General features: G+C 41.7%; 1 protein-coding gene across 1 annotated transcript in view; it reads right to left on the bottom strand.

Annotated features, from left to right (window-relative positions):
- The window catches only part of C1H5orf63 (chromosome 1 C5orf63 homolog), a 61,077-nt gene that overhangs the window by 17,978 nt on the left and 25,315 nt on the right, over positions 1-17,784 (bottom strand). Inside the window, exon 4 of the mRNA XM_056537306.1 lies at positions 7,677-7,733. Coding sequence (XP_056393281.1) covers positions 7,677-7,733 — 57 coding nt within the window. The remainder of the gene's footprint in view (positions 1-7,676; positions 7,734-17,784) is intronic.

Below are 17,784 nucleotides of genomic sequence, written 5' to 3'. Positions count from 1 at the left end.
CGAGATATCCTGCCCAAACACCAATCCCTAGGGTTGAATGCAGGGCCTTTACTAGTAAAAACCTGTTGCTGGTAAAATAGTAGGACAAAATGGAGGTCCTTATGCTCACCCCTGTCCGAAGTACCACTACAACAGTACTCAAACCTGATTGTATTATTAACTACAATCAGTATATAGGAGGAGTTCATCTCCCGATTCAACGCAAACCATATGGCACCATGCGCAAAACCAGGGCATGGCAAAAAAAGGTGACGGTGTACATGGTCCAGATAGCAATGTTCAATGCTTTTGTACTATTCTGAAGCGCTGGCAACACAGAGAAATTTCTACCAGTCCAGGAGGTAATCATCAAGGCCCTGATATTTGGTGACCAGAAAGGAGTGGGCTCAAATACCTCTGGCACTAGAGGCGTCTGGATAATCCAAGGACAACAATTTCCAGGAGAGATCTCTCATATCAGGAAGAGAGGACAGACCCAGAAAAATGCATTGTGCGTCATCAAAGAGGGGGATAAGGAAGGACACAATTTATAAGTGCAACACATGCCTTGATCATCCAGGCCTCTGCATAAGGAATGCTTTTAAAGTGTACCATACATCTAAGGAGTTCTAAATTATTATCTTTTTACACCATATTTATTTTCCCTTATTTTACCACAATGTACCTGTAATAATGAAATTGCCATTTAACAGACAAAATTACAAAGCTTCGTTCCAATTATAATTTTTTTTTTTTATAATAATACAGGGTGTACAGGCTTTTTTTTTTTTCTTTACTGTGCAAAATAGGTACAGTTGTTCCCTAAAGTTACAATATTAATTGCTTCCAGCATGTGAGACTATGGGAGAGATTTATCAAAACCTGTGCAGAGTGGTGCAGTTGCCCATAGCAATCAATCAGATAGGTTCTTTCATTTTTAAAGAGGCCTGGGAAAAATGAAAGAAGCAATCTGATTGGTTGCTATGGGCAACTGCACCACTCTTCCTCTAGACAGGTTTTGATAAATCTCCCCCAATAACTCTAGAAAATAAGTTGATTTTTCAGGGACCTGTACAATACACACAGTGGACCAAAAAAGTACAATTCGTCCATATTTCTTGGTGTCCAAAGGTCACCAGGAAATACGGACAAGTATAGCACATGTAATACCTCCCTGTACTGTAGGGAGGTGCTACCAGCCAGCCAGTCAGTGCATGCACTTCAGTAATACAGGTATTTTATCAGTAAAATGTCTATTCTGATTGTTCAGTTCTTCCAGCCATTGACACATTTCGCAGATTTGGACTGTCCGTAGTTTTATGTTAGTAATGGTTTAAAGTTACAATGGTCCAGAAAAGACCTTTGTATGTTGAAAATATTATAAATTGAGGCAACTATATTGTCTATTCTCTGGGTTACTGTGCTGCAAGAACTTTAGTACTATTATTTTGGAATATTTTGTTACTTGTTAGACGCAACGTTACAAAACAAGGGTAAGCACTTACTGTGAAGTACGGGCACTGACCAGCTGAATCGTGGGGGTGTCAGGTATCGGCACCCACCAATCAGTGATTGATAATGATAGTTTTGGGATTAAGCAAAACACCTGTAACTGCCCCACCAATAAGTGGACTGAAGGTGCCATAACAGGACTCTGACCCCATCAGTTAGATACTAGGCCTATCTTAAGGAAAGGCCATCAATATGAACATCCTGAAAAACCCCTTTAAAAACAATATGCAAGAACAGATGTCTGTATTTGAGATTGCCAATATGACTGCTGTTAGAAACTTGTCATGAACTATAGACACGCATTTAAATAAAATGTAATTGGCTAAATTATCAAAATTCATTGCTTTGTTTCTCATTTTCCTGCACCCGCCTCCTTAAAGTGTACCTGTCGTCAACAAAAACTTTTTATATAATGTAGATAATACCATTATATGTATATTTGTAATATACATTGATTAAAAATTGTGTATTTTTTTGGGTGAAAAAATGCTTTCCCTCTAGCAATTGTCTGTGCATCTCGATGAGGAGTACAAATACAAGAAGTGAGGGTAGGTCAAGCAGTGATCTGTATAGGCTCCTGGCTTGTCAATCATCTTGATGTATGAGCCAGGAGCATGTTATAGAGCCTCAGTGCACACTGTCCTGCTTTTATTCGTGCACAGAGCCCTGCTTGCCCACCCTCACTTCCTTTATTTGGACTCCTCAGAGGCACACATGCAATAGGTGCAGGGACAAAAATATACACATTTTTGAACCAATGTATATAAAAAATATACATATTATTGCATTATCTACATTATATAAAAAGTTTTTGTTGACGACAGGTACACTTTAACAATTTCACATGAATTAAATGTTCCACACATGAATTCATACAAATGCTATGATGACCAGGAATTATTTTTATGCCCACAAGTGATTTTCCACACAATAAATAAGTGTTTTGTCGCTAGTTTAGTAGCTTTAACGATTTAGCCATAATAAAAGCTCAAAAGGCTGAGGAGTAGTATCCAGAGTTGGCTCTACTCTTAAATATGCCCATATGTAACGGCCAAAGGCTGCATGATTTTGCTAGTAAAGCTTCTGCATCATCTGGTAAACTGGCCAGCCTTTAGGCACTGCACTTGTGCATAGTTTCAACTGCATGTGGTCGACACATAGTAGGATGGAACACTCAAAGGAGATGGGTCATCAGAAAAATGACCTGTTGTTTAAATCAAGTTTTTATACTAACTATATTGTTTAAGAATTTTTGGTGATTTTTTTATTCATTTTACTATCTTTATTTTATAATAACCCTGAAATCTCAAAGCTTCTTTTCTATGAAATTTCCTATTCTGTACAGATCATTTCCCAGTGATGCATTTCTTCTGGATTACAGTGAGAGGTAACACCAGTAAAGAGATAACACTGGATTCACCACCATTCACCGCAGAGACAAGCATCCCCCCCACCGTAAAATGACCCCTGAAAAGGTCTTAGAGAATACCCAGTTACATCTCCAATTTAGTAATGCCTTTCTTTTAAGCCCAGATAGGATTACAGAGAAAGGTAACATCAGTAGATAGACAACACTGGATCCACCACAATTCACAAGAAATCTTATCATCCCCCCTCCCTGTAGAATGACCTCTGAGGAGGTCAGAGAGCATACCCAGTAACATCTCAATTTGTCTTAATAAATGTTGATAGTGTATGGTCCATGGGTTTGTTGTAAAGCGTATCCCTCATTGCTATTAAAACAGCTCAGGCAAGATGGCAGCCCCATAATAATGCACAAAAAAAAATTAAATAAATAAAACCAGGAAATAGAAATGGTTTATTACAAAAAAAAAAAAAAAACAACAACATGTTTCTGTCTCTGATCAGAAAAAAAAACTAGGCGATACATTGGCCCTCATTTACTATTGCAAATTCGACATGTTTTGTCGGGCTGTGCGCCAGATTCTTCCGGCTGGAAGAAGCACATTGTTGTGCGCGAAAATGGCTGTTAGCCTCTGAGCGCTCTCATCTTATGTCTCCCTGCCGAATGGAGGACCCGTGATTTATCTGACTACATGGACGGTGAGTGCAAGTTCACTCTCCCTTATCTATTGGATTCCAGTTCTATGTTTTTCACAACTTAGCACCCCGTCAGTATTTTCATTTGTCAGCTACGGCCATTGGATACCTCTGAGAACTGTGCAGTATTAGCTCATACAGGTGCAATGGTTAGTGACTGTGCTCTCTGTTTCTTATAATGTTTTTCATTATATATATATATCTATATATATATATATATATATATATATATATCTTGAGAAAGGTGGTGTGAGACCACAGAAACATTGTCCTATTTTTAGCTGTAATAAACCACTTAATATTTTTGCTACTTTTCCTATTTTTCATATAGTGATTTTCTAGAGAGGATATTAAACATAAAAATCAGCATCATGTCTATACCACTTCTTGCCACTCCCAAATACTTACGTTCTGTCTACATCTACACAGCATTGAAGACATCTGAATGCAAATTAAATAGTTAAGAAGTGTGACAGCTCCTTATATAAGACAGGAGACATAAGATCACCCTATATTGCTCAATTCCATCCAATAATTTGTTGTGACTTGTGTTTTCCATTAGGATATCAAATTACTCTCACAGTTTATACTTGTAAAACAAAATACAGTATGCTGGGATGCAGGCACAGAAATCTGAACCATGAAAATATGTTTTTCAATAAGAAAACAAATATGATTACAGATGGTATAACATATGAAATTTGATTCATGGCTTCAATTTACTTACCCATATATAATGTATTATTCTTGCAGAGTCCTTTTTAAATATTAATATTCTGATTTTATAGGGATTCTTGTTCAAAATATTGTGTTATTCTAATAACTTTGTTATCATAATAAAACATTTTGCATATAAAATGAGAAGTTTTAAAAATAAATTAACCATTATTTAACATAATATTAGTTAGATTTCTCCCTAGTGTCATAGAACCATCTGGGTGATGGAATACAATGTCTCTCTTGGATTATAATTTTTATTTTTTTAATATATTTTGAAGACAAGAGTTTGAGAAACAGCAATACAGAGCAACGTAAAAAATCTTTCTGCAGAATTATCTGCTCATACTAAAGTAAAGAGTCCATGAAATGTTGTGTCTGCTGATGGGGGACCGGGAAACACAAGGAGATTAACTTTTTTTTAAATATAATTAAAAATATGTACTGAAGCGTTTTTGTTCTCATCTGCTTTTATTTGGGGTTGTAAATTTTATTTTCTGTGCATGATTTTGGGGGCAGCTACCTTGTCGAAAGCTGCAGCTCTGAGCTGTAAACAGCAGTTCTTGAGATTTATTTAATGGCAGACACCTGGACATAAGAAACCTCATAGACTTCTTTGGCACAGCGTTGTGGTCATGCTTTGTGATGTGCAGAGGTCACTGTGCTGCCATGGGGAGGAGGTGTGAGGTTGTAAGTGTTGCTGAGTTGCCAAAAGTGAGCTTCTGCCTTCACATGGGTTGTTTCAGAACATATGGAAAGCTATGTTGTACAAAAAAAAAATGTTAAAAAATTTACAGTAATGCAATGGACAGGCTTTAAAGGAATAATTTTTTTGGTCTAATCGTACCACCAATACTTTTAAAATAATCCTGAAATCTAGCAGTTTTCATTGTGCCGAACAATCTTAAATGGGCACTGTCATTACACAAAACTTCTGATAAGTCATAGTTTTGATTGGTCAGAACATTGTAAAAGCTTTTCTTAAAATGCGTTGTGCAACAGGATAGGAGATAACTAGCTGATTTTGGGGGCTTCATGCAATCTCTGGAACAAAGACTGCATCCTAATGTTAAAGGGGTTATCCAGCATAAGGTGATTTTAGCACCTACCTGGCAGACAGTAATGGACATGCTTAGGAAGAATCTGCGCTTGTCTTTGGGTTAAATGGCTATGTTGTGAGATTACCATAACACTGTGGCTAGCTTTTTGTGAACCTCAGTATTTCCTGTTAAAGTTTTCTTTTTTACTACAAATTCCACTTTCCTACCTCACACACATCAGCCACCCCACCCATTGAACAACAAATAAGCTAGATTCAATGAAAAAGGTCAGTGCTTTCTAATCAGGGTGCCTCCAGCTGTTCCACCCATTGAAGCAGACAGGCTCCCTGTCATCACCTGACTAGTGATGTCAGGTCTCCGCCGCACTGCAGCCTGGGAAATACCCGAGACAGGAGTAATTTCGTATTCTGTTAAAAATGAACATCCAGAGCAAAGAATACGAGACCAGCCATTAGAAACAGGTACAGACACTATATTATGAACTACACAAACTTTACAGCCCATGTAGCATAATAAAAAAAATCTAAAAAAATCCTGGAATACCCCTTTAAAATGGAGCAGCAGTTTCCCTATGCCCTCCTCTGCTCCTTTCATTTATTATGGAACACTGAATGGACCCCAGTCTCCTGTTAGAATGGAGTGGCTGTAATCATACATGATCTGTCGCTCCATTCTAATGTTCTAGAGATTGTGGGGGGCACCAGTGGTCGGACCCCTTCAGGATAGGGCATAACCATACAAGATAATATAACCCCCTTTAAAGTGTACCAGTCAATAAAAAAAACTTTTAACATGACTTAGGGCAAAAGTTTTTATCAGTCAAGTTTATGATGATCTTGTGGGTACTGCCCAGCAAACCCACAAGATTGCAGCAGGAGCTCAGATGTTTTAGGCTATGTTCACACGATGGAACTTCCATGCAGAAGTCCTATTGATTTCAATGGGATTCTGTTGCACTGTGCACACGGCTAAATTTCAGCTACAGAATCCCATTCCTGAATAAAGTCTGCATGAAAATGCATTGCCAACTATGAGACTGCGCATTTTCGAGCAGTCCTAGTGCTGACATATATGTTTTTTTAAACAGATGGAGGGGTGCAAGTTATTACCATGGCAGGGCTGCTGACAAAAGCCCTTAGGTCTGTCACCGGCTTCTGCCTATTAGCCCAAACAACCTACAAGACCTTGGCAGAATTGCTGTCTTTTTGTATTCCCTCCTACATAAAATAAATTCATTAGCTGTCCCATGGTGTAATGGAAAAATACAACCCTTCTCGCAAAAAAAAAAAAAAACATTTCCATTTTGGTAAAATAAAAAAGGAGATATGACCATTTAAATGAAATCTGTCATCAGTATAACCCGCACTAACAGTTTTGTAATGCGGGTGATACTGATCGAAATTATACTTACGCCGCCCAAACCATCACGCCGTAATTCCTCTTTTTCGGTATATGCAAATTAGTTCCTTGGGGCATGGGCATAGCTACAAATCGAGCTCCGGGCACTCTGATGTCATCTTTGCCGGGAGCCGATCTTAGCCACACACCGTTTTTGGGTTTACCCGGGAAGTGGCGCATGCGCCGTACAGTAACACACCCACGCAAGCAGGGAGAGGGATTATCAATATGGATGAGCAAGGCGAAGTGCCCGTCTGGCAAATATGACATCAGAGTGCCTGGAGCTCGGTTCGTTGCTCCGCCCATTCCCTAAGGACCTAATTTGCATATACTGAAAAAGAGGAATTACGGCAGTACGGCATGATGGTTCAAGATGCCGTAAGTATCATTTTGATCAGTATCACCCGCACTACAAGCCTGTATGACAGGTTAGTGCAGGTGATACTGATGACCGATTTCCTTTAAATACAGTCATGGAAAAATAAATGACATTACAGCCTGAATGGCCTGGTCTCTAAGGGGTTAATAACAGGTAGACTACCTGTTCATTAGAGAAAACCAAAGGTCTCCTCACTGTCATAACAGGCAGAAATACAGTGAAAGGTGACACCAGTAGATAGATAAGAGATGGTCAGGCAAGATCGGGCAAGATGGCTGCCCCCATAACTATGTACAAAAGTGAAATAAATAAATATTAAAAAAGACAACAATATAAAACTAGAAACAGATAAGAAAAGAGCATGTTTCCATAACTGGATCTAATCAGTAAAAAAGTCTAGGTGACACATTCCCTTTTAGAAAATAAATGCTGAAGAAAATCTCCCACAGTAAATCACACATTTTACAACCGCCTACATGACAATTCCTAGTACACCGTTAACACTTCCCAATTACACGGACATATTCATGCCTTAATTATGTACATAGATAGACAAGAATATACATTACCTTATCCATATATGGCGCAAGCTCTTCTTTAGCTTCATCGCATAGTGGACACGGATTCTAGAAATGTAATATAAATACATTTTTTAGTTTAGGATTCGGAACAGATCAATGCTAGGTTGTATTCAAATATATACTGGTTGATACTTCGTCATAATTATGACTGCTATTTGTGCGGTAAAGCCATCACAAGGCTACTGTATGTGTCTTCCGGAAAAAAGTTTTTCCTGTTGTTATTGGGATTTGCTTCCATGTTTTGGTAAGTGATATTCAAACATAATAAGGACTGTAAATATGGTCATTTAAATACACCCTAAGGGCTTGTTAAAGGGGTACTCCGCTGCTCAGCGTTTGGAACAAACTGTTCCAACCGCTGGAGCCAGGAGCTCGTAACGTCATACCCCCCCCCTCATGACGTCACGCCCTGCCTCCTCAATGCAAGTCTATGGAAGGGGGCGTGGCATTTGCCACGCCCCCTCCCATAGACTTGCATTGATGGGGTGGGGCATGATGTCATGAGGGGCGGAGCTATGACGTCACAAGCTCCTGGCGCTAGCTCCAGCGTTTGGAACAGTTTGATCCAAACGCTGAGCAGCGGAGTACCCCTGTAACTCCATAAAGCAGCTCGGCCTAGGAGTTATATATTCAGTGCCCCAGAACTAGAATGAATCCTGCCAAGACAACCTAAAGAATCCCATCCCAAGGGAATAAGTGCTAACACTTTCACAATATTAGTACTGAGAAAGAATGTCGTCTGCATTTGTATATTCTGCTTCATTTCCATTTACCATATTAACTGATCCCATTCATTTAAGTGGGTCAGTTTTAGTATCAGTTCTTGTCAGTTTGCCTATGTCTTCTGCCTGTTGACTGTCTCCATATCTACACTGAAGTCAGTTGCCTGTATCTCATGCCTGATGACTGTCTCCATTTCTACAGTGTGGACAGATTGCCTGTCTCTGTTGCCTCTGTTGCCTGCTGACTGTCTCCATACCTATACTGAGGTCAGTTTGCCTGTATCCCGCCTGCTGGTGGTTTACATATTACACTGAGCCTCATAGTGCGAGTTATAATGAACAGGGGCAAATTTACATGTGCTACTGACGAATTAAAGGAATATGAGAACGAGTGATCCAATGACTCTCCTCGCCCACAACGTTGAGCAGCCATGAGAGTAATGGGCCTTTCTTGTGGCAATCAACCCACAGATGACTTTTTGAAGGAGGAAGAATTGACCTTAAAGGGGTACTCCACTGAATTTTTTTTTTTTTTAAATCAACTGATGTCAGAAAGTTAAACAGATTTGTAAACTACTTCTATTTAAAAATCGTAATCCTTCCAGTACTTATCAGCTGCTGTATGCTCCACAGGAAGTTATTTTCCTTTTGAATTTCCTTTCTGTCTGACCACAGTGCTCCCTGCTAACACCTCTGTCCATTTTAGGAACTGTCCAGAGCAAGAGAGGTTTGCTATGGGGATTTTCTCCTGCTCTGGACATGGACAGAGGTGTCAGCAGAGAGCACTGTGGTCTGACAAAAAGAACAACTCAACTTCCTGTGTAGTATACAGTAGCTGATAAATACTGGAAGGATTAAGATTTTTAAATAGAAGCAATTTACAACTTTCTGGCACCAGTTGATTTAAAAAAAAATAAAAAATGTTTTCCAGTGGAGTACCCCTTTCAGGCAGGTTTCACACCAGTTGCATGTGCTTCTTATGCTTGTAAAACTTCTCTGAGGTCAAAGAGGTCAAAATTGATGTGGGTTCATCAAGATATGCATTCTCTTCATCGCCGCATCACGGAGGTATCTCAAGTGGAGGATCATATGGAGTTTTTAGCACCAGCAGTCACCTCCTTGACCCATAAGGTGGATTTGTGGCAACAGAAGACGAATGACCTAGATAACAGGAACAACAATCTGAGGATCATTGGGCTCCCCCAACGTACGGAGGACCAATACCCAGAGTATTTCCTTGAATCTTGGTTTTCCAGTGGAATTTTTTTTTAAATGAAATGGTTCCAGAAAGTTAAAGGGAATGTTTCACCAAATGTTATTTTTTTTTCTTAGAGGTTAAATAATGTTTTCACATTTTTTTTATATTTTTGAAAATACTTAAAAAAAAAATTACTTGTCACAAAATATGACAAAATAAATAATAACTTGTCATATTTCCCACTGTTGACCAGCAGAGGAAGCTAACATGAGTAATCTGGGGAAGGCAAGCAACTTGTGAATAGACTGCTGCAAACCTGGTCTTGCTTTTTTACCTTCCTCTGTCTGTGTGCATAAGAAGGGGGGGGGAGGGGGTTTTGTAGTTTTTTTTTTAGTTTCACTGTGTGCACCATTTTGTTGGTGTCTAAAGAGTGTTAAAGAACAGACTCCTGGATGTTTCCTCCAGAGCTGGGTCATTGCAGACTAAGGATATGTTCACATCACGGAATGTCCGCACGGAGAATCTCTGTGCAGACATCCAGCAAACTGTACAGGAATATGTTGTCTCATAGTGCTCAGCAGGTCACGTGTCATTCAGAAGCCTGGGAAAGCTGTGTGAGACAGTGAGACGCTGTAATCATCACAGGGCAGTGATTAATTAGATAGGATCTGAATGTCACACACAGCTTTCCCAAGCTTCTGAATTGCACATGATCGGAATAGCACTGGCACATTCCTTGCCTTTCAGAAGCTATTGGAAAGTTGTGTCTGACAGTCAGACGCTGTAATTACTCATGGCTCGGTAAAGATTACAGGGTCTTACTGTCACACCCAGCTTTTCCAGGCACCTGAATGGCTAGAAATGTGTAAGTGCTAAGCAAATCATGTGCCATTGAGAAGCCTGGGAAAGCTGTGTGTGATAGTCAGACCCTGTAGTCATTACAGGGCCATAAGTAATTAAACTGAGTCTAAATGTCAAAACACACAACTCCCACCTTGTGATTCACTTCTCCACCCCAGCAGGGCCACATAAACACTACACCAACCTCCCAGCTATCAGCTCACCCCCTATCACCAGACTATAGGCAGCCCTCACCACCAAGGAGGATCCTTTACCTGCAAGAGTTTTTTTGCCCCCTGTACTCTGCAAATCCTCCGTACAGAGCCTGCAAGGGACTAAAGGTAAACTACCAGACGCTCTCCTGTGCGCATGATAAAGTTCATGCTCTGGAATTACATAACGTAAGTAAACAGGATGCTCTGCGTCTGTACTTCTCTATGTACTTGCATTACCGTAGAGCAAGTGTGCTGGTGTCGTGAAGTGACGTCAGCACACATGCTCTGGTAATGGCAGCCCCCATAATTCACCTTTCTTTCTAAATATTAAAACTTAAATATATATATATATATATATATATATATATATACACACACACACACACACATAAAATACCGTAGATTCCCTTCATACTATGATTCCATTAATTGATTAAAACAAAATGTGACATTGTTCCTTTAAACAGATTTGTAAATTTACTACTACAGTAGAATTTAACAATAGCAGACACTCTTGAGGAATAAATAAGTGTCCACTATTGAGAGATGTTCCCTATTGGAAAACAAGGCTCAAAAATCTTTCTAATGACCGAATACTGAAATGTACTTACTAAACAGTGAAATTACTTAGAAAACATGATAAAAAGCAATATTACAGTAGAATCTCCGAGTGCCGTTTAATCACCCCTATGTATCATTTCATCCACCTTTTTTTTGGTGCCACCTTATTCCCTGTACCTTATGCCAAATTATCCACCCTGATCCACTGTGCCACATCATTTAACCTTGATTCCCCTGTGCCATTTCATTCCCCCTTTATTACCCTCTGTGTAAATTCATCACCCCATCTTTATAAAGTGGCACAGGGGGGGGGAATGGCACAGGGGGTGGTAAAGTGGGGGTGAATAATTTGCCCAGAGAGTAATAAAGTAGTAATGAAATAGAACAGGGGAGAACAAGAGGAAATTATGTGGCACATGGGGTAATAAGGGGGCGGGGGGGGCAAACGTACAGAAGCAGGAGCCCCCTGTTTAAACAGCGGTCTTCTGCAGGGGGATGCAGTGGGTGGCCTGGGCCTCCTGGGAGCCTGGGCCTCTTATTGAGGTATTGGCTGTACCCCCTGACGGCGGCCCTGAGTGCAAGGTAGGGTCGGCACATAAGCCTGGTTGTCCCCTATTGGGAGTGTTTTGTCCCCTAATGGGAGTATTTTGTCCCCTATTGTCCCCTACTGGGAGTGTTTTGTCCCCTATTGGGTGTGTCCGCATCCGCTATCGGGAGTGTCCCTTATTTGGAGGGTGCAAATACATTAAGTCTTATGGGACTCTGCCAGGGAATTAAAGGGGTTCTCCGGTGCTTACACATCTTTTCCACTATCCAAAGGATAGGGGATAAGATGCCTGATCGCGGGAGTCCCGCCGCTGGGGACCCCCGGGATCATGCACGCGGCACCTTGTTTGTAATCAGTCCCCGGAGCGTGTTTGCTCCAGGACTGATTACAGGCGACCACCGGGCCGGCGGCATGTGACGTCACGCCTCCGCCCCCGTGTGACGTCACCCTCCGCCCCTCAATACAAGCTTACGGGAGGGGGCGTGACAGCTATCACGCCCCCTCCCGTAGGCTTGCATTGAGGGGCGGAGCGTGACGTCACACAGGGGCAGAGGTGTGACGTCACACGCCGCCGGCCACGCTCCGGGGACTGATTACAAACGGGGTGCCGTGTGCATGATCCCGGGGGTCCCCAGCGGCGGGACTCCCGCGATCAGGCATCTTATCCCCTATCCTTTGGATAGGGGAAAAGATGTGTAAGCACCAGAGAACCCCTTTAAAAACTGTCCACTATTAGGAGGTGACTAAAATACAAAAGACAAGAGTGCTCCCTGGTGTGACACCTTCAGCATAAAGATTGAAAGCAAGTGCGCCGAGGACAAACTCGCCTAAAACGGTAGTGCAAATTCCGGCACAACAGGTATAAGGCTGCTGCACATTCATCCTCACACTCCCAAGTGTGAATAATAGATTCCAAAACCAGTCCTAACCTCCACGGAGATAGAGACAAATGGACTTCAAAAGGTGCAGTCAGTCTTTTGCAGTGCTGACTCGGAACAGGCACATCAGGTGAGTATAAAAGGTTTATTAAAATGCAATGCGTTTCACCGCACATGCGCGGCTTCATCAGGCACGGAGGATAGTAGGCAGTGTCAGTAAGGTGATCCAAAGAAGTAACAGAAACTGGTTTTATTAAAACATGCTACGCGTTACGAAACCGGACCAGTTTCTTCTTCAGGCATGACAGAAATCACTTAAAGCTCAGAATAAATACCCACAATTTCAATCTCATGACCAGAAGTGACATCAGTATTTTACAAGCTATACAAAAAAAAGAATGCATATAAAAAACATCTACTGTATAAGTAGACACAAATTTTACAAAAGCAATAAAAATATATAAATATAACAAATCAGATAGTAGTACGTTCTATGACTTCATTAAGTCCTTCCGGGGCCAATGTGTTAAACATAAAAATCCAACAAGATTCCCTTAATCAGGGTTTGGAAACGATTGTTAACCCCTTAAGGACCCAGCCAATTTTCACTGTAGGACTCGGCCATTTTTTGCACATCTGACCACTGTCACTTTAAGCATTAATAACTCTGGGATGCTTTTACCTTTCGTTCTGATTCCGAGACTGTTTTTTCGTGACATATTCTACTTTATGTTAGTGGTAAAATTTTGTCGATACTTGCATCATTTCTGGGTGAAAAATTCCAAAATTTGATAAAAATTTTTAAAAATGCTGCATTTTTTTTTTTACTTTGAAGCTCTCTGCTAATAAGGAAAATGCATATTCCAAATAAATTATATATTGATTCACATATACAATATGTCTGCTTTATGTTTCTATCATAAAGTTGACATGTTTTTACTTTTGGAAGACATCAGAGGGCTTCAAAGTATAGTAGCAAATTTCAGTTCAGTTTTGAAGTGGATTTGAAGGGCTTTCATATTAGAAATACCCCATAAATGACCTTTAGGTGTTTCACAGGAATAGCAGCAAATTGAAGGAGAAAATTCAAAATCTTCATTTTTTACACTGGCATGCTCTTGTAGACCCAGTTATTGATTTTTTACAAGGAGTAAAAGGAGAGAAATCTTCCTAAAATGTGTAACCCAATTTCTCTTGAGTAAGGAAATACCTCATATGTGTATGTCAAGTGTTTGGTGGGCACAGTAGAGGGCTCAGAAGGGAAGGAGCGACAGGGTCCAGTGAGCCTTAACACCCCACAGGTGTTTGACGACTTTTTGTTAAAGTTGGATGTGTCAATGATTTTTTTTTTCACTAAAATGATGGTTTTCCCTCAAATTTTACATTTTTACAAGTGATAATAGGACAAAATGCCCCCCAAAATGTGTAACCCCATCTTTTCTGAATATGGAAATACCCCACGTGTGGACATCAAGTGCTCTGCTGGTGCACTACAATGATCAGAAGAGAAGGAGTCACATTTGGCTTTTGAAAAGCTAATTTTGCTGAAATGGTTTTTGGAGGGCATGTTGTATTTAGGAAGCCCCTATGGTACCAGAACAGCACAAAAAAAAAAAAAAAAACACATGGCATACTATTTTGGAAACTACACCCCTCAAGGAACGCAACAAGGGGTACAGTGAGCCTTAACACCTCACATGCCCCAATGGCGTTTGACAGATCTTTGGAACAGTGGGCTGTGCAAATGAAAAATAAAATTTTTCATTTTCACGGACCACTGTTCCAAAAATCTGTCAGACACCTATTGGGCGTAAATGCTCACTGTACCCCTTTTTACATTACATAAGGGGTGTAGTTTCCAAAATGGGGTCACACGTGGGGGGTCCATTGTTCTGGCAATATGGGGGCTTTATAAACACACGTGGCCTTCAATTCCGGACAAATTTTCTCTTCAAAATACCAATGGCGCTCCTTCTCTTCTGAGCATTGTAGTTCACCCGCAGAGCACTTTACATGCACAGAAATGGGGTTACAAATTTTGGGGGCCTTTTTTCATTTTTCCATCCAACTTTGAAGAATTTTCATTAAACACCTGTGGGGTATTAAGGCTCACTATACCCCTTGTTACATTCCGTGAGGGGTGTAGTTTCCAAAATGGGGTCACATGTGGGTATTTCTTTTTTTGTGTTTATGTCAGAACCGCTGTAAAATCAGCCACCCCTGTGCAAATCACCAATTTAGGCCTCAAATGTACATAGTGCGCTCTCACTCCTGAGCCTTGTTGTGCACTCGCAGAGCATTTTACGCCCACATATGGGGTATTTCCGTACTCAGGAAAAATTGCGTTACAAATTTTGGGGGTCTTTTTTCCTTTTTACACTTGTGAAAATAAAAAGTATGGGGCAACACCAGCATGTTAGTGTAAATTTTTTTTTTTTTTTACACTTACAGGCTGGTGTAGCTTTCAACTTTTCCTTTTCATAAGGGGTAAAAGGAGAAAAAGCCCCCCAAAATTTGTAGTGAAATTTCTCCCGAGTACGGAAATACCCCATATGTGGCCCTAAACTGTTTCCTTGAAATACGACAGGGCTCCGAAATGAGACAGCGCCATGCGCATTTGAGGACTAAATTAGGGATTGCATAGGGGTGGACATAGGGGGTATTCTATGCCAGTGATTCCCAAACAGGGTGCCTCCAGCTGTTGCTAAACTTCCAGCATGCCTGGACAGTCAGTGGCTGTCCGGAAATGCTGGGAGATGCTGTTTTGCAACAGTTGGAGGCTCCGCTTTGGAAACACTGCCGTACAATAAGTTTTTCATTTTTATTGGGGGGGGGGGGGGGGGGGGGACACAGTGTAAGGGGGTGTATATGTAGTGTTTTACTCTTTATTACGTATTAGTGTAGTGTAGTGTTTTTAGGGTACATTCGCACTGGCAGAGGTTTACAGTGAGCTTCCCCCTAGGAATTTGCGCCACGGCAAAATATTTGCCGCAGCGCATACTTGAAGAGGGAAACTTACTGTAAACCTGCCAGTGTGAATGTACCCTGTATGTTCACATGGGGGGGGGGGGGGGCAAACCTTTCAAAACTACAACTCCCAGTATGTACTGAAAGACCGTGAATGCGGGGAGTTGTAGTTTTGCAACAGCTGGAGGCACACTGGTTGGAAAACCTTCAGTTAGGTGGTTACCTAACTCAGTATTTTCCAACCAGTGTGCCTCCAGCTGTTGCAAAACTACAACTCCCAGCATGTACTGATGCTGGGAGTTGTAGTTATGCAACAGCTGGAGGTATGCAACTACAACTCCCAGCATGCCGAGACAGCTGTTTGCTGTTTGGGCATGCTGGGATTTGCAGTTTTGCAACATCTGGAGGGCCACAGAGACCACTGCACAGTGATCTCCAAACTGTGGACCTCCAGATGTTGCAAAACTACAAATCCCAGCATGCCCAGACAGCAAACAGCTGTGTGGGCAAGCTAGGAGTTGTAGTTTTGCAAGATCTAGAGGGCCACAGTTAGAGATCACTGTGCAGTGGTCTCTAAACTGTAGACCTCCAGCTGTTGCAAAACTGCAAATCCCAGCATGCCCAAACAGCTGTTTGGGAATGCTGGGAGTTGTAGTTTTGCAACATCTGGAGGGCTACAGTGTAGAGACCACTGTATTGTGGTCTCAAACTGTAACCCTCCAGATATTGCTAGGCAACTCACTGGCTTCCGTAGGATCCAGGGAGCCAGCCGCACGACACGCTGCCCACCGATCGGTAAGTGGACTTCGGCGCCCGGTCCCCTTCGGTTTCCCCGTTCTGCCCGGCCTATTGTTGGTGGGCCGAATGGGGAAAACGAAAGTTAACCCCCCCCGCCCCCGATCTGCTATTGGTCGTTGCTTTTGACAACCAATAGCAGGGATAGGAGGGGTGGCACCCCTGTCACCTCACTCCTATCCCTTCAGGGGGATCGTGGGTGTCATGGACAACTGCGATCCCCCTTATATTCCGGGTCACCATAGACCCATATGACCCGGAAGAGGCGCAAATCGCAAGTGTGATCGCTGACATGGGGAGGTCTGATGACTCCCTGGGCATTTTCGCGGGGTGCCTGCTGATCGACATCAGCAGTCACCACGGTCCGGTCCCCGTCCGGCGGTGACCGGAATTCCCACGGGCGTACCTGTACCCAGGTACACAAGGCGTATCCATATGCCCTGGGTCCTGTACGGGTTAATATCAAAAGGTATAGTTTCAAACAAAAGGTATAGTACACTATTGGGAGGTGTCCACTAAGGGAGATTCTACAGTATTAAAAATCTTAACCCTTCCAGTACTTAGCTGCTGTATGCTCAAGAGGAAGTTGAGCTGTTCTTCCCTGTCTGACCACAGTGCTCTCTACTGACACCTCTGTCCATGTCACGTACTGTGCAGAGCAGGAGAGGTTAGCTATGGGGATTTGCTCCTACTAGTCCTGTCTCTAAATTCCTGGACTTCTCTATTCCACTGCAAAAGCAATGGGATCAGTTTCTAGTAGTCAAGAGACTTGGTTTACTCAATGGTTTATTCGACCTGACTCTGCATTGCCCATGCAGGCACCATGGTCGTCTTCATGACTCCATCCAAGGCCATGGACTGGTGTCAACTTTATCTAGCTCTGGGAAATCCATGAGATCTCTTTAACTGTGCTGCATTGTTAACATGCCTTTTCTTTTAGGTGGGATTGCACCATATATTACCCATGGTTTTCTTCTTTGCACCTGGTACAATGTTTATATCAATGCTATTGCCTTGCTAATGGAGCTCATTGCCACACTCCAAATCAGAACTAAACCTTGGTTACCCTTTTTCTTCGCTACAACCTTGGCTAAGGACTTTTGTTCATGTTTAAGTTCTTATTTGACCTGATTTTATATCGCTATGGGTTTGCCGTTAGTCTGCTTACACAAGGCCTACATCCCACATATTGGGCCATTTCCTGCCATTTTTTTTTAGTATGGCTAATCAGATGCGTGTCACCTGGAATGTTAGGGGGCTGAATACTCCATTGAAACGGGTGAAGATCCTTTCACAAGTTCCCAGATATCTAGATAACTTAGCATAGTAGGCCTTGAGAAAACTCACCTTAGTAAAGATTGAGCTAGGTGGAT

The sequence above is a fragment of the Hyla sarda genome, chromosome 1, assembly GCF_029499605.1.
Source record: "Hyla sarda isolate aHylSar1 chromosome 1, aHylSar1.hap1, whole genome shotgun sequence".
Lineage (NCBI taxonomy): Eukaryota > Metazoa > Chordata > Amphibia > Anura > Hylidae > Hyla > Hyla sarda.
This window is presented reverse-complemented; position numbering and strand designations above follow the sequence as displayed.